Here is a 25,074-nt window from a genome sequence, read left to right as displayed (position 1 = left end):
GCTCAGCCAGATAGGTGTTGGCTATAGATATGAGGTAGAATGATGGTGCCGCCTCTAAATCAGGTAGATGCTGCCCCTCCCCCTCGGCAAGCAGGCGCGCACACAGGATTTTTGAATGGGGGGGGGGGGGCACGACCTGCGAACTGGGCCCCCTTCCATGCCGAAGGGCCCTCCCCCCCCCCCCCAAATAAGGTCTACGGGATTATATTTCGTTTGGCTTGAAATTTGAGCTTTTGTCAATGCATGGTAAACAATTATTTCGGTACTAGCTTAATTTTCAAAACATTTATGATACTTTTAACGCTGGAATGTTGTATTCAAATGCGACTCTTAGTCGGTATATATACCTAACGATCTTAGCTTTACGTAAAACATTCAATTAATGAGCATTTTTGCAAGTATCTCGGAAATCAGCCCCGGGCAGCGACTGACTGCCGGCCGGCCGACCGGCCCCGGGTGGCTAGAAGCAGGGGCCGGTCACCGTTCTGCCTGGATGTGTGGGAGCGGGAGCAGGCAGCAGCACTCCTTTTTCACGTATATTCGCATATTCGACCTGACCTGTGACGTCATCGGTGACCTCGAGGTCAATGAAATTTGGTTTCCCATAATAAATTTGATAGGGCTATCGAACGCCGTTGAATTTTCCGGATCCGTCCAGTAGTTTCGGAGATAGGTACGTGAGGAGATTTATTAACTGTATCATTTCATTGCTAATTTATATTTTAGTTCCATTCCATTATCTTAGATCGCTCTTAGACCGCATTAAATAAATTCCCCGGCACAAACCACAAATGTACGTCAATTGCTGGTAGGGAACACCACATGCGACAAGGCAATAACAAATTTCACAATGATCCATTTACACAAAAGCATTCAGCACTAAAATACGAATAACACTGACAACAAAAACAAATTAATCCCGTTCGTTCGCTGTGTTGCGGTCGTGGCACAATAAATAATATCACAGCGCCGCGGATCGCGGCGGCAGACGAAGCCTCCGCTCACTTCTCAGAAGTGATGGGAGCCGGCCACCCCAGCCGCCCCAGCCTCTCAGAAGAAGCCCGGGTTTGTGTGCTCGATGATGCAGCGTTTGCAGTACTTTTTCACGGTGCGGTAGCCCTCCAGAGTGACCGGCGAGTCCTGGATGTTGAGCTGCTGCAGGCCGCGGCAGTAGTAGGCCACGTACTTGACGCCCGCGTCGCTGATCATCTCACAACTCTTCACGCTCAACTTCTTCAGGTTGGGGCAGTGCTGCGCCAGCACCTTCAAGCCGTGGTCGGTGACGTCGCACTTGCCGATGTCGAGCGCGCGCAGCCGCTGGCAGCAGCGGGCCACCAGCTCGAGGGCCGCGTCCGAGACGGCCTCGCAGCCGCGCACGTTCAGGTAGCGCAGCTTGTAGCAGCTGCGAGCCACCTGAGCCACGCCGGCGTCCGAGACGCGGTCGCATTTGGCCACGCTGAGGTAGCGCAGGGTGGGCCCGAGGCGGGCCAGCTCGCGCAGACTGAAGTCGGTGACGCGGCTGCAGTCGGAGATGGAGAACTCGCGCAAACCGGGACACAGACTGGGCACGTGCCGGATACCGGCGTCTGTGGGAGACAGGGCAGAGAGCAGGCCGTCAGACACGGGCACGGTAGAGCACGGCACGGGCATTGACGAGCTTAGACAATGTCTTGCCAAAACATCTGCCAAGTAATACCATATCGTAATAAAATATTATCGTACGTTTTCCTGGGCAAAACTGTCCACATGATTGCAAAATGTATCACACAAAACTGCTTAGTGGCAACCCAGTGACAGATTATGCAAAGTCTTTTCCTCAAAATATTTTCGGATTCGTTCACCGTCCGATCTCAACAGCGATGTTTTCCGTTCTCCATCCAGTGATCACTGTGACAGTCCCGGGGCCGGTGCTCACCAGTAAGCTGCTCGCAGCGGCGCATGTAGAGGTGCTGCAGCTGCGGGCAGTGGCGCGCTATCACCCGCAGACTGTCGTCGGTCAGGTTGTGACAGTCCGTCAGGTCCAGGTACTGCAGGTTCAGACGGTGGTCGGCGCCCGCCTGGCTCAGGTCCAGACAGCGCACACGGTGGCACCCTGAAATAACCGGATAGAACCGGAACGGTCAACAGTCGGTTACGGGAGAGGTGGTGTGATCGTGCACTAACCGAGCCGCGAGGGGAAGGACCGGGCTCCGTTTGAAACGGTACCACACTCCGTTAGCGGAAACCGGAGCAGTGAGCACGAACAGAGAACGGGAAACAACGAAACACGTTCAGGATAATCCCATTTCACCGCCGAGATACGCTCACACGATAGCGTCCGCCGCCGACCCGGCGCTGTTTTTCACCTCCCTAAGTAACGGCAATCACCTACCATTACTCACGACAATTAACACGAGTCTCCAGCCCGGTCCTTTCTCTATTAGTGACCCTTCCCGAGGCCGGCGTAATGACCCTATCCTGCCCAGTCGTCCCTGGTCCCATTCCCAGTCGTCCCGCCGCATTCCTGACCACCTACTGCGGGTGTCGCGGCGCGTCGCGTCGCGTCTGCTCACTCACCGGTCAGGTCGAGGTGCTGCAGGTTCGGGCAGTGGCTGACGATGTCCATGACGGCCTGGTCGCCGACCTGGCTGCAGCCGCGCAGCTCCAGGTGACGCAGCTCGGGACAGCGGCGCGCCAGCAGCGACAGGCCGCGGTCGGTCAGTCGCGCACACCCGTTCAGCTCCACGCGCTCCACGGTGTGACACAGCGTGCCCGGGTTATCGCGGCAGAGCAGCTTGACGATCTGCCGGAGCGCCCGATCGGCGCCGGTCGTCTCGCCCGTCAGCGTGATGCTGGTCCACAGCTGCGGCTCCCAGACGAGGAAGTACCAGCGCCGGCAGACGCGCGCGCAGTAGCACAGCTCGTTGGTGGACAGGTACGAGAAGATGTGCAGGATCAGCTCGTCCGAGACGCGGTCGAACGGCGCCGATTTGTGCGCCCGCTTGCCCTTGAAGGCCATGATGAGCTCGGCGCTGGAGGGCGGCTCGGGCAGCTGGGGGCGCGGCGAGTCGCGGGGACACCGAGCGGAGTTGGCCGGCGCGCCGCCCGGGTAGCCGAGCTCGGCCCACGGAGAGGCGGCCGCTGACCGCGCTACCAGCGTGTGGTAGCCCAGGTCGTGATAGGCCGGGGAAGAGCGGCCCTGGGAGACCGCCAGCAGCTGCCGAGAGAGAGAGGGAGGAGTGGTCAGACGGAGATCGGATGAGTCATGCTTGGAGAGTCGCTATAGAGTCAGATGAGTCATTCTAAGAAAGAGATGCTAAGATGGCTTCACGGCATGACAGCAGAAAAGTGCAACTGCTCGCTGCGTTTGTTTTGTCTGGTCGAGTAAGACCTGTCACATTGACAGCAGTGATGCTACTGCAAAATGAACGGCTGAAATGCTTCTAGTTGACGGTTCTTCTACTGCAGCCCGTTTTTAATATTGCATTGCTCATTAGTGACCCATGAGAGGGCACCCTGCCCGTCCCCAGCGCTCCTCGGCCGTCTCACCTTATGATTGTAGACGGAGGGCGACATCCGGCCGGCCCAGCCCCCGCTCAGCACCTCCTTGTGGTTGTACACGGAGGGGGACATCCTGCCCCCGGGGCCGCCGGTGCTCGTGTCGGCGCGCGCCCGCACCAGGCCCGGGTGTCCGGGCAGCGACGGTAACGACGAGGCCACGGCCGCCATGTCGAACGGCGGCGGCGGCGCCGGCACCGACAGCGGGTCCATGGGCAGCGCGCCGGGCAGCTCGCCGCCTAGCGCTCCGCTCGTGTCTGAAAACAGAGAGATACAAGAGTTAGCACGGAGGTCGGAAGATGGATCTAAGTGTGACTAGTTGAACAGTGACAGTTGAGCAGATAAACTCACTGAAACGTAACACTAGAGCTGTGCATTCGTCGCCGGCTCACAGGTGGTTGCGATAACAGATAGCATGTTTCAGTTCGATTGAGTTCAGTTTAGTTCATAGTCAGACACGCACGAGAGCCTCAAGGCTCCCGATCCGTAAATCGACATCTCGCAATGTGTCTAGATCCGGCCGCTCCGGCTCGTCACCGGGCGACCAGTCCCACGGTCAGCTCCGGGCCCCACCGGACCACATTCCCACCCCGTCACGACGTGGAATCCACACCCTCCCCTACCGGACAGACAGGGACGCGGGTCACCGTCCTGCCGGCCTCTGCAGTCGCCCGTCGGAGCCGGCACTATCGCCTCATCTCGGCCTCGGAACGCCACAGGAAACCACGGGCGGTGCAGGATACGCCACGGGAGGCCGGCGCACGGCACGTCGCGTGGTCTAAGGAATGTGGCACTGCGTGACGTCAGGCGGCACGGAATGACGTCAGGGCGGCACGGGGTGACGTCAAGGATTCGGTGATTTGTCACGGAACTGAGCTTTCGCGATGCGTGACATAACACAGCCATTAGGCACTTTACTGATGTCATGTAATGTCACAAATTCATAGATGCAATGTGACACTAAGAATCGTTCGAATGCAGCCCACACCTGTGCTCTGACGTCATCAGCCTCGGCTGACGTCATCATTCAAGGCTCGGGCAGCGGTGGGTGGGATGACCCCGGTCGCCATTCCGACAGCGGACAGCACAGGTTCAAACGGCGTGCGTATCGTGACTCTTCACGGAGCCCGTTCATTGCTCGTTTCGGTTTATCGTGTCTGATGTATGGTGTTGTGTCTTGTCTGCCGCCGTGTCGCCTGGTAGTGGTGACAGATGTCGGAGCGCCGGTGTCGAGGCACGGCCAGCACCGTGGGACCGGCACCGATCACCTCCATACAGTCCTGATTGGTACACTGATTGGAGCCGGTCGGCCGGCCAATCACAACCGCCCGACAGTGCCTAAGCCGATCAGAGGCGTGCAATCGAGCCGCCGACAGACCTAGGCGAGCCGGTGACAACAGCGTGGGGAAGGGGCGGCGGAAAACCGCAATCGTCAGAACGGATCAGCCCGTGAAGTTTCCCACGAGTGAGCGGCAGTTGCCAGTTGCGAGGTGGCGTGAAATCGACACGATTAAATCGACAACTGGTAAAGGTCATTTGTTCGCAACGATTCTGCCATGATGTGACAAGATAACGGAATAAACATGCGACGATCGCGTAGGATTATGTAGGAAAACGGACACTGGACGGGCGTTACGGAAAGCGCAAAATAAAGGGATAAGGCAAAACCATTTAAATATATAGGAAATATGTAAGCTGAAAAACGATGGGAAATCAGCAAAGCGGTCGGAACAATATGAAAATGCCGATTAAGCTCAGAGTAGGTATTAGGAGCCCGCAGCAATGCACTCAGCGAGAAATGGGTGTCAACGATATTCAGTCAGACAGGCAGAGACACGCAGGCGGTCGCGGAGGCCCATGGCGTCCCCGGCGCGGTCCTGGGACGGCCCAGCGCACCACGGGACGGAGCGAGGACGGCCCGGCGCGCCGCGGGACGGAGCCCGAGGAATGTCGTCCCTGCCGGCGGCCGGCGCGACGGGTAGGACAGAAAAACAGGCCAGTGCCGCTCCGGCCGGGAAAAACATCCGCCGGCCGGGCCGAGCGCGCCTGCCGTCTGTGCTGGCGCTGTCCCACGGCGGCTGACCGGCAGGGTTGTGCTTGACTCATGAGTCGAGTCAGAAATTTGACTCAACTCTGACTCAAATGAGTCAGATTTGAGTCGAGTCGGATAAAATGCTGAGCTGTTGAGTTGAGTCAGAGTTGAGTCGGACAAAAATATTAAGGTGTTGAGTTGAGTCAGAGTTGAGTCAGTAAAATAACTTTTGACATTGAGTTGAGTCAAAAACATTTAGGAACATGAGTCAGCTGACTCAACTTTCTAGAAGCAATATATAGTGTAAGTTTTTCATTTTGCCCCCGCTTAACAACTTAGGCCTGGCCCTGCTGCCGGATTTTTTCACCCCCCCCCCCCCGCTCAACAACTTTTTTATCTGAGTCAATTTTGAGTCAACACACTTCACTCAACAAAAAATTTGAGTCAAGTTTGAGTCAACTCATATTTTCATTGAGCCGCTTGAGTCATGAGTCGAGTCAAGGGAAAAAATCAGCTCCTTGTTTGAGTCAGAGTTGAGTCAGGGCATTCTGAAGTTGAATGATGAGTCGAGTCGGCAAATTTTTTTGAGTCGAGCACAACCCTGCTGACCGGTGCCGGGAGGCGGATCAGGAGGCGGACGGAGGCACAGGAGACGCCCATCTGCCGTCTGTGCCCGACACCTGTCCCCGACCCACGCCATGACAGCGTGAAGACCCGCGATGGCATGCCGGCCGGAGTATGGTGCGCTGGGTGCACACTTGCACTGGGTGTGGGTGGGTTCAGGCGCATGGGTTCTGCGATCGCAGAACGATGAAACAGCGGTGGAATATAAATAGAAGACTTTCTCGGAGAAACCACCCGTCAATCCCCGCGCTGGACGCCCCCAGGTGGAGGAGGATTTTTCCGTCGAGTCGATGGGCGATATATGGCGGTGCTGTCAGAAGTGAATGATAGCCACTAGCCGCCCGTTTCCCCAGAAGTGTGAGCGCGGCACGGTTACAAAGTTGCGTCATCGCCAGAAGGGCCGGATGATGAGGTGCACCAATGGAATGTGCGGACGGGGACGGCGATTACACGTCATCTGACATTCCCAGACTGCTGTCGCCGAGCGTTTCACCCAGTCGTGTCACCCACAAGGGCGTCCAAGGATATCAGAAACTTGAAAAAATAATATTCAAATGTAAGGAAAGACATGCTCCTTCCCTATGACTGGAGACAAGTGTCAGACGTGGCGCTGCGATGGTGACATTTATGACGGCAATCACAAGAGGCACTGATACGGTTGAAGCATAACTGAGGTAGCAGGCAACTTGTCGCCAAAGCCTCCCCAAAGCCGCAGCCTTGGAGAATTTCGGGTTTGGTCTAAGCTTTGGAATATTTGAATAAGAATGCATAGAAACAGCACCCGCAAGGGAAATTTGGTATTTTTGAGGAGATAGTGCAAAGTATTTTATGATTACAAGATAAAACGTCAATGGAAAATATATGGAGCGTAAAAACTGATTACTGCGCACAGGATAGAGCAGGAAGCCAAACAGACTGTATCTGGATAAGCGGCTCCATATGGTTACATTGCGATGGCACATCGCCCACATTAGAACGATCATCAGAATAATGGCACTTTTAACCCTCCCTCAAAACCCTGAAATGATTACATTCCAAACGATGAAAACGTATCTCCCCTCTCACTGCGTCCTTCTCTCGCCGAGCCCCGGCCGCGAGACCCCGGCGCTCCCCGCCGCTCACCGAAGCTGGTCTGTCGCGAGTGGTTGGACGACGTGTAGCCGCTGTCACAGTAGTAGCTGCGCCTGCCAGCTCGGCGCTCCAGCAGCTGCAGCAGCAGCTGCCCGCTCGTTTCGTCTCCGCTCACGGCCATCACTCTCCTCCACGGGAACACTCGACTCGGTTTGGGGAGCGGCGCTCAGCACGTGCGGCGGGCTCCAGCGCGGTCGGTCGACTGCCGCCGCCGCCGCCGCCGCCGCCGCCGCGGCCAGCCGCATTCCTGAGGCTCGCATACCTGGGCCGGCGGGCCGGGCCGGGCCGGGACGGGCCGGGCCGGGACGGGTCCGGGCAGGTAGGGGCCGGCCCGGCGGCGGCGCGGTGGCGGCGGTGAGACACAATGCCCGGTGTGCGGTGTTTGTGCGCGCCGGCGCGGTCGGGGTCCGGTTGGGGGCGGTCCGGACCGTGTGAAGGGAGGGCCGGCCGCCGCCGCTCCCGCAGAATGGGGAGGACAGCCGGCCGCTACCTGCCGCAGAGGGGCGGCCCCGGCAGCCGGCCGCAAATTCCCAATCAGGGGGGCGACACGGCTATTCGCGCAATGTATTCATTTATGGGCCGCGCGGGGCCTCGCGATGACGCGGCTGGAGGCAGCTGCTCAGCGCGCTAGGATACTTCTGGCGGGGCCAGGCGCTGAACGGTGTGCAATGAATGGGTTATGGTCGGGCAGACAGAGATGAGGCATTGAATTTGAATTGACATCAGCAATCGGGTGGGGAAGGAGAACGTTTCTAATCGAGCTTGGGATGGGGAAAGCCGAAAATATCACGATCGGCTCATAGCTCCGACAGGGCCGGGTGCTGTACCATGTGTAGTATATTTAAGCGGGCAGACAGAGATGAGTTATTGGATTTCAATTCACCTTACCATCGGTTTCTGGTGAGGTTTGAAGACGTCTTTAGTCAAGCTCGGAGTGGGGCAACGGCCACTGGCAGATCCAGGGGAAGGCATTTGGGGCAAATGTCTTCCCCAACAACCAGGGCAGCGCCCGAAATCGATTTTCGAGAATAAATGAAAACTTCACAACTTTTCTGAGGAAATGTTGGTTAATCACACCGCACAGCAGTGCGCAAGGAATCGAAATCCGAGTTTTTTAAATTAATTCCGAGAAACCTTTTTGGGGTAAGCCCCCGCAGTGTCCAATACCGCTTCCTGGATCCGCCAGTTGTGAATAAGTCACGGTCGATACCGAGCTTCGGCGGGACCAGGCGCTGTACACGTTGTTCTTTGAATGAAGAGGTGGACAGACACTTAGCCCCACATCCTACTGCTATGCCCGTGCTTCTGTGGGTGAAGCACTAAAGCATCACAGAATCCCAGAGGACCTGCGAGTCGACGAGGTGGCCGCTTTGGCCGCCGGGTACTGCAGTTCCCTGGGACTGATGGCAAAACAACAGCTCCGGCGGTGCCCCTATGGGCCGTAGTAATTAGTGAATTCCCGTAATGTAGAGATCATATCCTCAATGATCTCCATTACCATTTTACATTCCTAAACAATATGACAGACCAATTATGCTTGCCTACGTTCAGGCATTACCTCTGATGGTCATACGCCCAGTACAACATGTGTTGTCTGTCAAACAACAATCGACGACGGGATCCCTTCTCATCATCTCTTAAGCCATCGGTTGTCAATTCACCCACCCCGTTTTCCTAAAAACAGACGGTCAGATTCGGCCTGGGTCCTTACGACCCCTCTAAATTCGCCAGAGACGGGATCGGATCGCCGTTATTGCACCCGTCTTAGTGTCTTAAATACTATGACAGCCTCGACCACGGACGTCGGACGGGGTGATCGTTCCACGAATGTACGCACCATCCAGGCCTAGGATGCATCGAGGTTTAAAAGGATGCAGTCTGTAGATCAATCAACAAACAATGGTGGTATGCAACCACTTTAAAATATCTCCCTGGCTCCCGCAACGTTCCAACGCCCCTCCGTTATGCATTCGCCCTGTGTGTCCGCCGAGCCGGCTTGCCTCCAATGACGTCATCGGCCGGCCGGCGGCGTTCAAGGTCAAACGGCTGGTGTCCTTACCTGGAGTTCTATAGCCTTGTTCCCAATAATGCTACACGCTACGCACCTCCAGCGCTGAGTGGCTGGTTGTCGCGGGAGATGACGTCATAGCCTGACGCCACGCTCATTGGCGTGCGGGTTATGTGACGTCACATCTATCAGCCAAGCAATAGTTAGACGAGGTGGGGTCTATTCGCTAGTCCAGATACAGGTTAAGGAAACTTACGAGGACAATATACGAGTCTATGCATGAACCACACGCGGACCATGGATAATTACCTTGTTAGTTATCCAAGCGCGGACCTAAGGGGCGAATTAAAGGGGGCAATTGCTGGCGTTTGTTGGGTGCGCTGACTCAATCCATCGTCTGTATAAAGATAGGCCCCTCTTGCACGGAGACTCATCCCGAATTCGCAGTCTCCTTGGACGAATATGTCTATTATCTTGGTAACGTATTTAGATTGAGATTCATATTCGATATTGATGGTCTGCGGAGTGCGGAGTGCGGACCATTTAGAATCACTTGAAAACGATTTTGACTTGTGTCTCCGTGCAAGAGGGGCCTATCTTCCTCCAGACGATAGAGCGAGTCGGTGCGCTGGGTGTTGAATTTGACCGTGATGGTGTTAGACCTGTTAGACTGTAATTCTGAATTCGTGTTGGATTTGTGGGTAGTGTTGTTTCTGCACCTGTGGTGTTCGATGGAAAAGGATGTTTTTTTTCGGAAAAAAAATGAATCTTCAGGCATTTTGAACATCCACGTGAACTGCAAAGATTTGGCTTTGAGATGTAACGTCAAAACCCGAGAAGAGTTTAGAAACTGGCTGGAAATTTGCTGTTCTTCTACCTCAACTTACTTAAACCCAGGGACACCGCCGAACACTATGCATAAACGTTCTATAGCCTTGGTATAAACGGATCAGCTACAGCTGCCGTCAAACTCGTAATTGATGCGAGTGCATCTCGTTCACCTACGTTGCAATAACGTAGCATCTCGCTATTCGGTGTCACTTGTTTGAGGTCATTTGCTTTGTCAAACATCTGGTGCGTAAATCATTCACGACGGATACGCTTACTTGAGCCGTGGTGGAATGTTGGTCCTCAAAACCTGCCACCAGCCGTGCACAGCTCGCCCTACCACCGAGCCAACACTCCAACTCGCACCGCACGAGCAGAGTACATTTCGATTACCATAATGCTGCATGACGCAACAACCTCAGGCTCTTTCGCCGCAACTTCCCTTGCGTCGGGACTCGGATAAACCCGATAAATCGTTCGCAGTGTAGTTGACTAATGACTAAAGCATCAGAGCAGTGGTCTTCGAGCCCTCCCATCGGTCGTGCACATCTCGGAACCCCTCCCATCGGCCGTGCAGATCTCTCTGAGCCGCCTGCCGCCGGCGCCTCCAGAGCCGAGCCCGAGCGGGCCCCCATGCGCATTGCGCATGCCCCGGACGCGAGTGACGACACCGTGACGTCACCCGCCCGGGCTGTGCGTAGCGTGTAGCACTATTGGGAATTTGCCAGCCGGCCGGCCGGCGCGTGTGAGCCGCGGTATTGTGCTGCCGATTAAACCGGGATGGCGGCCCTTTCAGGCAGTCGGCCCCCGCATTGTCCACCGGAACTGATGAGGGCCCTTGGCGAGACATTCAGGCCTAAGACGCCGGATTTGGGTGTCCCCAACCCTTTCTCTTCGCACCTGGTCCCAGGGAATGCGTAGGTGACTTTTGAGCGGCGACAAACAGGGTTCGATCGATCGAGGAGCCTATTGAAGTTGACTTTGGAGGCAGGGTAAGAGGCTTTCCGGTCCAGCAGCGCAGCAGTCATGGGGCCGCACCTGGACTGAAATGATTGGATATGCACGCTGACTATCCAACTTCCAAATTCCAGGAAACATGTCATATCTAATTTAGATATAATAACTAATGTGGAGAACGAAGACAATAATGTAGGCATGGTAATGTGGAGAACGACGGCAATGGCGCCCCATCTCGGCAGAAAATGTCTGAGTAACGTCCACCATTTCCGCTTGGCAGACTGAGGCCTATTCACCGGACACCGCATATCCCTTTGACAAACCGCTCTCCGCCACTTTGGAACGCCGTCAGGTTGCAGGCTGAACTTCTACGACAGCTAGAGCAGCATTTTCAAGACCTGAATCAGAAGAGCTCCGTGCCGTACTGTTTTGTAAACCATAACAGTAAGTGATTGAAGACAAGCGTGGGGGAGTGATGCCCCAATGACCAGTGAACAAATAGGAAAGAATGGAGAGGAAGTGGGTTATGTCATACGCGTTAGTGCTAATCCAAATAATGCCATTATATGTCGGAGTCATTAGGTCTCAATAATGTATGAGAATAAACAAAACGCGGCCTCAAAACACGACGCATGTGAAAGACGGTAACTATTACGCGAGGAGACTGTAGCAGAAAACAGAAAAGAATCACCAGTTAGCATAGCCCTACACCACGAGGAGACTACATTGCTGAGTAAGGCTCTAGCACCGAAGCCTCTCGGTGGCTTGAACTCGGCTCAATGGGCACGTGACACTGCTATCGCTGTTAGAACCTGATCCGAATATGCAACGCGATGTTAAGTGTAATGCAAGCCGGCAAGCACGGCACAAGGCATTAAACGCACGGCCGTTTCTGCGCCGTCTCTGCGAGCCGGGCCAGCCGAGCCGCTTGCAGGCCAGCTCAACAACAGGGTGGTTATAGAATACAGATCAGAGTGTCAAATATAGGATCGAGTGGTGACTAGTAAATGCATACTGGAGGCCGTGAGACGACTGTTCTGAAAAGCTCACAGTCTGCGACTGCTTACCGTCGACTGTGGACAGTTTACGGCGGAACAAATGTGTCAGAATCAGTCAGAGCCCACAGCTGTGGTGACGACGGTTGTGATGATGACAGTTGTGATGATGACAGTTGTGGCGATGGCAGTTGTGATGACAGTGTGGCAGATGAGCGCTGTGGCACACGTCGGCGACTCAGATCGAGGCGTCAGGGTGGTTTGTCATAACGCTTGAATAGTTGATACATCTTGACCTATCACCATGGACACTAACAAACGCAACTTACGGAGTGAGGATGTAAAATGCTCAAAATATGGAGTTAGTGTAAGTCCATGAATAAAACAAAAATGACAAGCAGATTAACCCGACCGCTCCTTGAACGTTTAAATTCATGATTTGCAGGAGCTTGAATGTTTCAGTGTTTCAGAGAATACAGGATTTGAAGCATTCGTGCGCAGTGCTTTGTGGTGTTTTTCATTACATGAACACCTCTATCATGCAAATATGATTGAAATGTGCTGTATTTTATTCATGTTCACCGTAAGTTATCGACTGCCTGCCATATTGCTAGCAAATAGGTTTCACGGATCTTGGGAAAAGATCGTAAGATTTCTTGGAAATCGACGATTTGCACCAGTCCCATGCCCTGTGTGCTAAAATATTTCGAGGGAACTGACCAGCCATCTAAAGTGACAAAGACCTTCAACACCTATCGTCATTGCACATTAAGACCATTTCGCGGTAAGGAATTTAAGTTTCTAATTTCTACAAAGTCCGCCTTGTCCTCACTTAAGGATCCGTCAAACTGTTGGGAATGCAGTTGAACGCGAAGACTATCGCAAGTGCTTAAGGTGTGCAACATAGCGATCCATTTGTTCAATTATGACTCTGTGAATAGCTTACAAATACAGCTTTGTTCAAGATTTGCACATCCTCGTCCTACAGCTCAACAGAACAAAAAATATTAATCCGTTACGACTCTGTGTATAAACTTTACGACTATGTCAGGTGATGTATTCGTGCAAGATGCCAGCTACAAGTCTCCAAATTATAGGCCGCCGACAATCCTCCCAATAAACTTGTCTTCGAACGCTCTCCGGCATATCTCCGCCCAGATGATCACGAACGGTTTCGGGGCGCGGCCTGGTTTGGGCTGTGCCCGCGGCCATAGGCTGGCGGGACCGTTCCAGTAGATCGGTTTGAACGTCTGCCGTTGACCGTTGACCGTTGAGACTTGAGAGTCGGCGAGCTGATACCGAGTGACCCAATCCTGTCGCCAAATGCCACCCGCTGGAGCGACCATGTGTGCTCTGGTGCACTGTCTAGACTTCAATGAATCACATTTTTCGTCAAATGACTGCTTAAAACTATCAGATAGTCCATATTCTTCATATCAGCTTTGATTTGTTGCATCACCTCCCGTCATGAGCCCACTCTCCGTGATTTTGTGCGCCCTCGCTTCCACACCTTCCTGTCATTCCCCTCGGTAGCGTTAAGTGCCGTGACTGGCCACACGAATTCTCGGTTGTCCTGGCTTTCCGCGTTCCGTGCCGTTCCGTGCCGCCGTGCAGTTTTTCATACGGCCGTGCCGTGCCGTCCGTGCCAGCCAGTGAAGTGAGGGAGTGGGTTCCAACGGCCGGCGCGAGCCCGCCGCCGGCCCACAGCCATGCACATTGCACAGTCATGCAGAATTACCGGCCAGGAATGCGGCCTGCATAGACCACGGCCGGCGGTGCCGAGCATCGGAATGCCCTCAGCGGGTGCACGGAGAGCCGCTCGTGGCCGCCGCCGGCGCTCTCGGGCGGTATACGGTGCCGGGCGCCGCGCCGGCCGCCGGCGCTGGGGCGCCGCCGCGGCCTCGGGGCTGTATTGGAAGGGCGCTTCCGTGGCCGGGGTGCTGTATTGGACGGGTGCTGCCGCGGCCGGGGTGCTGTATTGGACGGGCGCTGCCGCGGCACGAGTGCTGTATTGGACGCCGTGATTATGGACCGGCTCAGCCAGCGATGGCCAGACAAGGCCAGAAGACCGGGTGGTGCCGGCGCGGGGTGGGGCGTGGAGAGAGCGCTGCATCTATGCGAATATGCGCCCCAGCTCATGTTTTCTTTACACCTTCAAGAGTCTAGACTAAGAGTATGCCAAATTTGTGTTCACTGTTCACAAGTTATTTTCCTGTACCGCGTTCTTATCCAGAGTGATGATCCAGATTGTTCTTATTACTCGCATCTGAGACGCTTCGGCGCACTTTGTGGGACTAGCTTAGACGGCATCTCTGCACGGACATAGCAGGATGTCGTCTGACAGGAAAGTGCTTATTTAAATGCCCGAATAAAATCTCTCTCAAAGGAGACCGACTCAGCTGCAGTTGGCAGTTTATGAAAAGAGGCATCTAACGGATGCCCGTATGACTAAGTCAACCCTCGGTTGCAATCCGCGCAATCCTGCGCGATCCGATCAAGTCTAGTGATCTTGTGACCAGAGTGCATTCAGCCATTGTGGAGAGCGACATGAGACGGCGCCGCTACCCGGATTATCTGCAGCGGTGGAGACATGTCGGCTCCTCTTCATCCTATCATCCGACTCATGTGAGAGGACGAGCAGTTTGACGCCAGATTTCTGTCGCCCTATGAAGGCAGCTTGATGCTTGGCCCGAGGCCCAGGGGCGGATCCAGAAAATCTCCAAGGGAGGGGCCATTAGAAACCAGGAGGCCCCCCCCCCATAATCCCACCTGTTGGAGGCCCCATCTTCCCACTTGTTGGCCCCCCCCCAAAAAAAAACTGCGTCTATTGAGCTTATCTAGCTTTTCAGGCAACATCTCAACATCTGTGCAGGCTTGGAGGCCCTCTGTGCAGGTTAGGAGGCCCTGTAAAAGTGGTCATCTCTGTGAGTATAAGAGACCTCCAAGTTATGAAAAGCTTTACCACATGCCGAGATATCCCTTTAACATTAGCACGTGCATTTGGGAAATGGCTTCGGCCCGCCTCGGCTAATGTTGAAGGTATTTGGGAAACGATTCGGCCCTAGGGCTTTTTGATTTTCCCAGACAAAATTTTACTGAATATTCTGAGCGGAAGAACCAATTTCAAAGAAGATATTTACGGATTTTGTGTTCACTAACAGCAACAGCAAAAGTAAGTGACTGCGTGTTTACTTACTTTTGCTGTCAACGTAATTCAACTAAACAAGGTTATCGTTCTAATGCCAATGTATTTATTGCTGCAGAACATGGTCGGAAATCGTAATAATAATTATTTATACATAATGCACGCAAAAAACGATCAATTTAAATGCGTGAAGCATCTTAACGTGCCACAATGAAACATTTGATATTGTTCCAGCTGGGATCCAAGACGCGTTTGATTCAGCGTTTCACCCGATTTTCAGTTTTCCTCACGGTTTCCTCATTCCTGCTGGACTCCATATCTTTATTCTAACTTCTGGCGCTTCACCATCTTCATCCTCAGCTTTTTCAAACCCTAAATAAGGGGGAAGTAGGAATTTCATCTTTCATACTCAACGCAGCCCAATAATGAAAAACACAAAAAATAATCACGGTGACTATAAATTTGAACATAGTACTAATATAATATTAACACGATATTAAGATTAAAGTGTAAAATATCAAATGAACATGATATTAACTGTTGCGCCGGTACGGCATGTGGTAAATCTCTTCCCAACCTTGGGCTGTGAAAATGCAGTTTTATTCAGGGGGGGTCGAAGTCTAGTTCATACTAGACTGGCAACCCCACGGCTGACGTCACGATCCCCAGCGTGACGTCTGTCGCAGTGAGTTAGATGGAAAAACAAGCACACGTCCCCCGTCTTCATGATTCGCCAGTTTATGAGTGTCCCTTACGGCGACGGGGGTGGCGGCTGGGACCTGGGAAGGCGCATACTGGACATTCCTCGTCCTGGCTTACCCCACCCCTACCCCGACCCGTTCCAGTCAGTAAGGCACGGACGCTGCGAATTCCAGCCCGTCCGCCGTGCATATTTAACCGCGGCTGCGGGGACAGCCCCAGGGTCGGTCGGGCCGGCGGGGCTGATCACTGGTAGATTTTTGTGGCCGATGGGTAATTGGTCCTTCAGAGCCGATCGCTGGCTGACGCACGCCTTTGCAGACGGGTCGCCGCCTGCCGCGGGGAGCCATAGCTCACAGGGCGCCGCCAGCCGCGCGAGCATTGACCACATTCCGCGACAGCTGGTCCCTGTAATCGGCGCGCGGATGGATTACGGGGGGGGGGGGTAATCGGAGGAGGGTGCCAGGGCGGAGCAGAGTGGGGTGCCGCGGCTCGGGTGCCGGGAAATGGGCTATATCCGGACCCGAGTGGCTAGGTGAGCGGCGCAGCGTTAACGAGCGCCCGACTGGCCGCACACGATCAGCTGCACACGCCCAGAAGAATGTCGGAACGACAGACGACCCCCTCTGTGTGTCAGGCGCGGGTGAGGAGTAGGACATTCCACGCATCGCTGCAGACATTATCGGAGAGGTGGTGTGCGCCGGCCGGGGTGGGTCGCGTGCGGGCGGGAAGATAAAACGTACACTGTGAGACAGTGAAGTTATTTTACAAACACTACGTTTAGCAGAAGAATGTTAGCCCTCCCCGGCTGAAGGAGTGCTTCACACGTGTCTTTGAATTCTGTCTAACGTATGTATGTCTTTGACCAGGGCGCTTCCGGTAGGAACAATGGAAACTTTCACCCGGTATGATGGAAATGATATGCTCGAAATGATTCAAATCGTCTCTCCTGCCGGAAACTAAGTGTGCCGGTATTAAATCATTCATTACTGTTCGAGCCGGGGCCGTTTTCGTTTACAGAAATGACTGTGGAGAGAGTCGATGTATGGAAGCGTATCGAGGTAAGGAGAACAAGGCCGACAGACGCGTCTGAATAGATAATGGCCACCTGTCTCCGTCCAGTCATCGACATAGTTCGGTCCAACCGCATGTAATTATCAGCCGGCGCTGGAGGAAATGAGATGAACAATCGCTGTTCACATGGCACAATATGACAGCGAAACAAGTACACGCACCATGTTCTATTGTGTAGTAGCCGTATTTTCTGAAAATGCGATTTCCTGAGCTGAGGCTATGAAGCCGCTGACTATAATCGAAAGAGAAATGAGAGATATTATCACAGTAGCTAGATGAGGGGGAGGAGCAGAATCTCATGTGGTGCATAATATGGCCATGCATCACTCACTAAGCCGCTTTCAAATTGTCCTCTCTCCCAATGAGACTCCGTCCCAGTGACAAGGCTACAGCCGTATAGAGCCGCTCGCTGCCGGTTTAAGCGTGACAGGCTGAATCCGTTACCGGTGCCATTGTATGCGAATGACCCGTCACTAGTCCTTGTCGTCTGATGAAGAACACTATTGCCGCGCGTGGAGCCGCTCTGACATTCCAGCACCTTATTTATTAGCGCTTATCTGAGTGAGCATCGGCAACAAGAGGCGGCGCCGCGGCGGGCTGATGCTTATTTAGACGACGGTCGCGCCGCCGGGCCGGGCAGGGTGTCGCGTCTGACCTTGGCCGTTACGAGGAGAGGAGGTGTCGCTGACGGTGTCCGCGCGCCGCCCGCGTGTCCGGTGTCGTGTCCGCGCGGACAGCAGACAGGTCTGGTCTGACAGACCGACCGCCCTCCGCTGGCGGCAGGATCGGTTACAAAGGAGAGATCACCGCGGGGTGACAGAAAATGGGGCTTATGGTTCACGAACTGCTGATGGATGAAAACTGCGCGCGCATGTCCTCCACCTCTGCGACCCCACGCTCGAAAAACGTCCTGTGTAGCACATAAGGTACGAACGATGTCCTGCATGCAACGAGCCACTGCTGAAGTCGTGTCGCATGACCTCTCGGGTTTCATGGCCAGTGTCCAGTGACAAATAGTCCACTAAAACCCCGACATGACAAGCACCGAGACAAAGTGGAGACAAAACAGTTCCCAGAAAACCAAAGACAAAACAGGCGTTGTGCTGAGACATTCAGAAACATGTCTAGACACAGGACCCCGCACCAGCAGTTTCCGCCTCAGGCTAGGGAGCGGTTTTCGAGATAGAGATCCAGAGACTTGAGCATTGGGCCAGCGGGCGCCGCAGTCTAGGTTCTGCTGTTGTCCGATCATTGACAGACACATGGAAGCAGACCCAGCGTATGACCACTAAAGCTTAGCTCGCTCTGGATTCAGTGGCAGACATGTGCTGTGTGCCTGTCTGCCCGGGTGAATTATAAAAGATAGTCTACCTTCGCTGGGTTGATACGATCAGACGGTGTCACAACTATGCCAAGCCTTACGCAATTTGAATTCAACTGTAAAACAGAAGGTAAGCTACTCGACTCTCAAAACATCTTTCAACATAGCTAAACATGAATAGTACTGAAACGTGATGTTGATGAACAGATACACACCACTATTTACATGTTCTCTGTAAAGACAAATAACCTGATCCATGCATATTCCAAACACCACAAGCCTCCTAAGCATGAGGACAAACACAATCAGCCCCGAGCCTGGGGCATCCCTCCACAGCCGCAGCCATATTCCCCCGGAATTTTAAATGCGGTCGCCGTCATAATATATGCCGCCGCGGCCCGGTCCGTGGGCCGCTGTTGACTCTGACTGTGGAGTCCCACTCGAGCTCGCCTCGGCCGGGGCCGGCCAGTATTTCAGCCGCCGGGCCGGGCGCGTGTTTTCCTGGCCGCTGCGCCGCCAGTGCGTGCCTTCCATTCACACCGCCGCCACCGGCGCTCATACGGAATGACAAGCATTTCCATTAAGTCAATGCGCGTGCACTGATAGGGATCAAGAGGGCGTCGGCGGGCCCCACCACCTCCCCTGTGGACGGTCAGGAAAACAGGCGACAAAATGGCCGGCCATGACGGATTGACTGGCCGTCACAAACAGCGTTATAGGCTGAGTGAGCAGCGCGCGGCGGGCGCCACTCACTGAGACGGAGAGGGACTGTGAGAGGTTTATCGACCGAAAAGATAACACAGCGTCTGAGTGCCAGCCATCGCCCAAACACACGGGAATTTCGGCGGGGTAGGGCGCCACCACCTGGATCATAATTGACACTGCGTGAGCAATGGGTATGTGAACGTGTTTGGATGCAAGCTGGATATATAGGTAGGTATATCGAGCTCTGTATTGATTCCATAGATACCTGACTACAACAGGTGGTGAACACACCTGGACGCAGCTTGGTCACGAAGACGCTACAACACGAGAAAGCTTGAAATTCATGGTTTCAACATAGGTTTCATATTTTAACACCTGCCATGACTTGCTATCTGGAAAAGATAGCAGATTTTGGAAAATATTTTGAAAAATATCGAAACATTAATGAGACTCCATTGCCAGAGCGGGGACGGTTTATGATCATAAGACGCAGCCACACAGCGATCAGCACCATTGTGTTGGACTTCAGACTGATTGTCGTCATCTGAGGAGCGTCTACAGTCATTTTCACCAGCTCACTCGTTTAATATGCCATTTGTCTCCTCCATCTGCTGTGTTCGGACTGAGTAGGCGAGGGGATCGCGGACCACCCATCCTCTCCGGCGACACGTCCGTCCAGTGAGGTCTCACTCCGCGGTGGTCGAGGACCGGCGCGGTGGCGGTCCGCCCGGCACGGTCCGCCCCTCCCTCCCCTCCCGCTGCGCACAGCACGCGCAGGTCGGCCCGGCCGCCGCCGCGGTGTCTTTGAGTCCGTCCAGTGGCGGCGGCCGGCGCTGACCCGACCTGACGCCACAATGGCGCCCCGGCGGCAGCGCGGAGCGTGCGTGGCGCCCGCCGGCAGGGCGCCCCTGCGCGGCGGGGCGCCCGGCGGGACACCGAGCCGCGCGCGGGTCCCGTCAGAAAATGGATATATTGCGGCTAACTATGCGCGCGCCCGCCGAGGGACGGCCGGGAGAGCCTCCTGATACCGTGGGAGCGAGCCGGCCGGATGGCCCGCGTGTTATTTGGACACCACCTGAATGTGTGCGGTGTTTGTGCTCAGCGCGTTACTGAATTCTAAACGGCATACCAAGTGACTTTTTGCCACTGCTGCTTTTCAACAAAAGGGTATTCCCAAGGCCCTTACGGCGGAAACAATTTGCATGACATGTTTCTAAAATACAGATAATTTTACAGGAAAGTGAGAACAATGCATGTCATGCATAAAAAGGCAAAACGGAATACATTCAATGAAGAATGTCACATGAATGCTCAATATTAGGCAACATCCTTAGAATACAACTGCCGGAATGCAAAGTTGCTGGATATTAATACGTGCCTCAAATCTACTCGATGCTCTTTCGTTTCTTTGAAATGCTTACATCCGCTTTTATGAGCACCTGGACGCACTATGAAGGACGCTAAGCCTTTACTTTTCAGTGAAAGCTTACCACCTGAAAAGCGTGGCTGAGCTTATTTCAAAGAGAACACCTGCACAAAATGCACGAGACCATAAGCGGACCTAGTCGTCGTCCTGCAATTCTGCATGCCATTCAAGCTTTTCTGCATGGCTGAAATCCAAATCTACTGGACACTTGCATCTGGTCCTTTATTCTGGATAAGCCTGGTATAGAGGCCTAATAACAGACAAATATTATTGACCCTCAGCCCTATCAACTCACATGACCATTCATACATATCATGTATTATCACTACGATCGTTCTGTTCAAAGAGCGGATTAATTGCATGAATAACCAGGGTGCCATAAATCCACTCTGGTTGCCGTGAGCCGTGTGCCATACCGGTCTTTGAGTGCCGGCGCGCAGCATAAATCATGTCCGGCGTCATCAGAGGGCTGGCATGTCCGGGAGTCGTGACGTCACGACGGACACTTGAGACACCCCCGCCGCGGGCGAAGGACGTCCCTGTGACGGTGAGCTCCGGCTCCGCTGTGTGAGGGAAACACCCAACGGAGGGAGGAGGATGAGGAGATGGTCTGGTTTCCGACCGGAGCTGGTCATCATGCGGAGGGCGCGCAAAGAATCAGCCAATGCTGATGGATCCTGGGATCCAACAGAGCTGAAACACATAGCCGGCCGAAAGGTGAAAAGGTATATGACAGATATAATTTTCATCATACTAGATCGGCAACACACAAATTTCTGCTGGAGCAACGAAGTGGAATGCAGCGTGGCGCCATGCATTTGCACCTTCGCTGCTCGCTCAATTGCAACCGAAGAACATTTACCACATCTATGGGTGCTAGTGGCACGCCAGCATTGCAGTCCCCGGCGAGTTGTGTGAGGAGACTGCATTGCAGAACAAGAAAACACCTGACCCTCAGCCTCAGCACTGTATCGCTGGGCGTGTCCCGGAGACTGCGATCGCGAGTGTGCGTATAACACCAGAAGTTACGCAAAGGACGGCGGAGACTGCTAAGCAAAAAGCTAGCACCACGCAACTGCGCCGCGCAATGAGCGATGAAATCTGAGTTCTTAACCCGCGCACCGACGGGGGTCTGCGCCAACTTAGTTCCGACGGGGGGGGGGGGGGGCGGATGACCGCCCCCCCCCCCCTGAGATCTCGGGAACGAAGCAAGATAGCGACAAGCGGTAAACGGCATCGGATACGCACGGACAAGGTCTACAATTTTTACAAAGGTCATTTTCAGGTCAGGTCAAAGATGACGTCACAGGGGTCGAAAAAGTCAAAATGGCGGCGCTAGATATGGAGAGGGTTTTTCTCAAATAACTTTCGAAGCAGTCAAGATAGGAACAAACTAAGGGCATCATCGTGATCCTCTCGTCAATCCGCATCGAATGATATATATGTTGACCTCGAAAGGTCAAGGTCAAAGGTTGACCTCAGGTCACGTGACCTCGAGGTCATCATGCATATCATTCGATGCGTCTTGACGAGCTGAACACAATGAGACCATCCGCGCGGCTGTATCTTGTTCCTGTAAGGAGTTATTGGCCAAAAACCTTTGGTGACCTTTGATGACGTCACATGACCTTACAGCTGCCCAACAGCAAAACAGACCTCAAGGTAGTGAAGGTTGATCGTATGTGAAGTCATGTATGGTATATGGGGCCATTCCGACCCGTTTTAGTGGTAAAAACAGGGAGTTGATTTTTCCCCCATTGACTTATAATGGGGAGGTCGCGAAATTGACCTGACCTTAGGTCACCGACATCAAAATTCCGAGATATACAAATTGTAGCTACTAATGACCTAATAACATCCTGCGACTTTCAAAGGCCTCCGACATCTACTGTAGCTCTGGCACGGTGACAAAGTTGCAAAAAAGTGACTTGAGGTTGGGTCATTCAAAGTGACCTGGTGACCTGACCTTAAAAGTTAGGAAGTTCAAACTTGCACACCATGTGTAAAATTGATGAGGTTATAGTCATACCAAATTTGGTTTTCCCGCTATCCGCGAAAAACCTCAGGGGGGGCGGATATCCGCCCCCCCCCCCCGTCGGTGCGCGGGTTAAGGTCTAATACCGCCACAGCTGATAGAGACGCATATCGATTGCTGCGGAGCTTTGGAAAAAAGAACATTGTGAACTTCGGTCTTGACATGAGTCACCAAGCAACTGAAGCAACACAAGAGGGAGGTTCGCGATCCATCACACATAACCTGGCTGCCGTAGCACATTGATGATCCCGAATAAATATCAGTTTTTCACATAAAAATGAAAAAATAGGTAGGTACTGATAGTTATGAAAACAGAAGGCTCTGTCTAAAGCAGCACTAAGAGCATAGTAAATAGAAGAGATAGCTACTGGAGTTTTTGGCGCCACTCGTTCCGTCATTGACAGTTACGTGACTCCAGTGCCCGGCAGTGACCCAACCACGTGACGGTCGTAACTGGCGGGTCGCGTCACGCGCCGCAGTGCGCCGCCGATGTCTCCATCGCGCCGTAACTGTCGCCTGGTGAGCGGAGTTTACGGCCACCTCGTCCGATAGATAATTCGTAATGGTTAGCCTGCCGGGAGCGCCTCTAATCCCATTTGCACATGAAAGGGCACGGACTGTGCGAGATCAAGATGGGCAGCGAAGATAGTGACTGCTTGGATGGGCGGGACGGCAGCGGGTGGCAGCCGGAGAGAGAGAGAGAGAGAGAGAGAGAGAGAGAGAGAGAGAGAGAGAGAGAGAGAGAGAGAGAGAGAGAGAGAGAGAGAGAGAAAGAGAGAGAGAGAGAGAGGAGAGAGAGAGAGAGAGAGAGAGAGAGAGAGAGAGAGAGAGAGAGAGAGAGAGAGAGAGAGAGAGAGAGAGAGAGAGAGAGAGAGAGAGAGAGAGAGAGAGAGAGAGAGAGAGAGAGAGAGAGAGAGAGAGAGAGAGAGATGGCTGCCCTCCGATCTTCGTCGGTACCTACATAGTACGGTGGGTCGAAGGACAGACAAAATAGCGACACGAGGGGATTTAAAATCGAGTGGCTGGGCTAGCTTCTTCGGTAAGAGACTACAGTCTATGCATGTGTTAGAAAGTTCATCGTTATCTTTGCTGTGATTGAAATGAGAATTCAGCTGAAACAATGCAGCTGGAAAGAGTAGGCCGAGAAACAAATACAGCCTTTCATTGTGTATAAATTTACCGATCCACTAACGTACGCACGCTTTCATCCAGGGACCCACTTGTCTTGGCACGACCGCTATATCAAACGGTGGCCATAAATATATCGGTCATTGGGCCCGTAAATTCGTGGTCAAAGGAACGACAACTTACGGCGCGGCGTCTGTCCGCATAACTCTGGGCCCGGTGCGGCCGGCCCGACCTGTGAGTGGCGATCCGCGTGGGCCGCGGAGCGCCGACCGAATAGCTGGTCGGCCGTCACTCCGGCCGCGCGCATACCGGGCCGTTTTTACGTCGGCCAGTGCTCGGTTCTTCTGGACTGAGGAATGGCCTCCGAGCGCGGGCCGAGCGGAGTCAATGAGCGCGCGCCCGGTCCCACGCCCAGAAAATGCCACTGTGCGGTGTCTGGGCGGGGCGTTCTCAGACGCCATGTGACCTCAGTGCAGCGGCACGTGGTATCCAAGGAACGGCGAGTGGCGCGACCCTGCAGTCGCGTGTCTCATTAGAACAAAATGATTAATAAAGCAGATCATTATGATATTTATACATCGAGTTGCAAGCTTGGAAGCGGAAATACATGCCACAATAAAGGGGAAATGCTCGACTTGAAGTTCAAATTTTGATAACATGAGATTTAAACCACATGTGACATGTTCATCATTTAGGCACAATAGAAATTAATGAGATGTTTGAATCAGTCAGACACATCAGTTGTAAAAGGACCTAGAAAATGTTGCCATAAAATAATTAATTTAAGCGTAATTGAAGCTTCAGACTCCAATTCCGACACCAGCTCAAAACAACCGTTGCGCCGGTCTGGTTACCTGTTGGGTTAAAAACGTGGAAGGTTTGAAGAGATTTACATGAGCAAAGTACAAACATCCCACCGCACAAGGATCAGCCTGTCCAGATGCGCCGCAGCTTTGTTCAGCCGTCCATTCACACTTTATCCTATCATCTTCAGGACATTCAAGTGCCGAGGAATTCCCGTGCCCACCCCCGGCCCCTCTCCGCCGGCTGCGACCTGCCAACATCCTGGTCCTGAAGGGACACGTGCTCCCATCGGCTTAGACCGCAGCTCTGTGCTGGTTTCTAAGGCTTTTCTGCACCAGTGATACGCGATGCGCGCGACGCTAAGCCCCGAAGGTGCGCTTAAAACCACGCCGCTTCAGCTAAAAACACACTAAAACAATGCGAGAGTAGCTCAGCTCTCTCGCGAGTGGTAGGACGAAAGGATTTTTAACGACGCGTCAATGCAGTACGACCGCGGGTATCCAGGCCACGGCTCGTTAGACGGTAGCGGAATAACTATTCATCGTCGCATTCCTTTGGTAAAAAGTCGGCCCAGTTTTTGTGGGCGGCGGTCGGTGTCAGTCGTCCATAACAGAAAGAGGGCAGC

At 53.6% G+C, this 25,074-nt stretch overlaps 2 protein-coding genes across 3 annotated transcripts in view; both read right to left on the bottom strand.

The window, feature by feature from the left end:
- Positions 1 to 1,041: 1,041 nt before the first annotated feature.
- LOC122363269 (F-box/LRR-repeat protein 7-like) overlaps positions 1,042 to 25,074 on the bottom strand; it is a 24,788-nt gene continuing 755 nt past the window's right edge. The window contains exons 1-5 of one of the 2 annotated variants that reach the window (XM_043332324.1): positions 7,316 to 7,683; positions 3,529 to 3,794; positions 2,557 to 3,196; positions 1,916 to 2,092; positions 1,042 to 1,586 (exon numbers count right to left, since the gene is read on the bottom strand). In XM_043332324.1, coding sequence (XP_043188259.1) covers positions 1,051 to 1,586; positions 1,916 to 2,092; positions 2,557 to 3,196; positions 3,529 to 3,794; positions 7,316 to 7,445 — 1,749 coding nt within the window. In that variant the 5' untranslated portion in view covers positions 7,446 to 7,683 and the 3' untranslated portion in view covers positions 1,042 to 1,050. Of the gene's footprint in view, positions 1,587 to 1,915; positions 2,093 to 2,556; positions 3,197 to 3,528; positions 3,795 to 7,315; positions 7,684 to 25,074 lie in introns of those variants that run through there. The other variant, XM_043332325.1, reaches the window with a different exon arrangement.
- Positions 12,227 to 25,074, bottom strand: part of LOC122363264 (FYN-binding protein 1-like) — a 27,326-nt gene continuing 14,478 nt past the window's right edge. Inside the window, exon 4 of the mRNA XM_043332315.1 lies at positions 12,227 to 12,330. Within this exon, the coding sequence (XP_043188250.1) occupies positions 12,227 to 12,330 (104 nt within the window). The remainder of the gene's footprint in view (positions 12,331 to 25,074) is intronic.

The sequence above is a fragment of the Amphibalanus amphitrite genome, unplaced genomic scaffold (assembly GCF_019059575.1).
Source record: "Amphibalanus amphitrite isolate SeventyFive unplaced genomic scaffold, NRLGWU_Aamphi_draft 000612F_arrow, whole genome shotgun sequence".
NCBI lineage: Eukaryota > Metazoa > Arthropoda > Thecostraca > Balanomorpha > Balanidae > Amphibalanus > Amphibalanus amphitrite.
The sequence above is the reverse complement of the archived record's forward strand: the minus strand, read 5'-3'. Positions and strand labels throughout refer to the sequence as shown.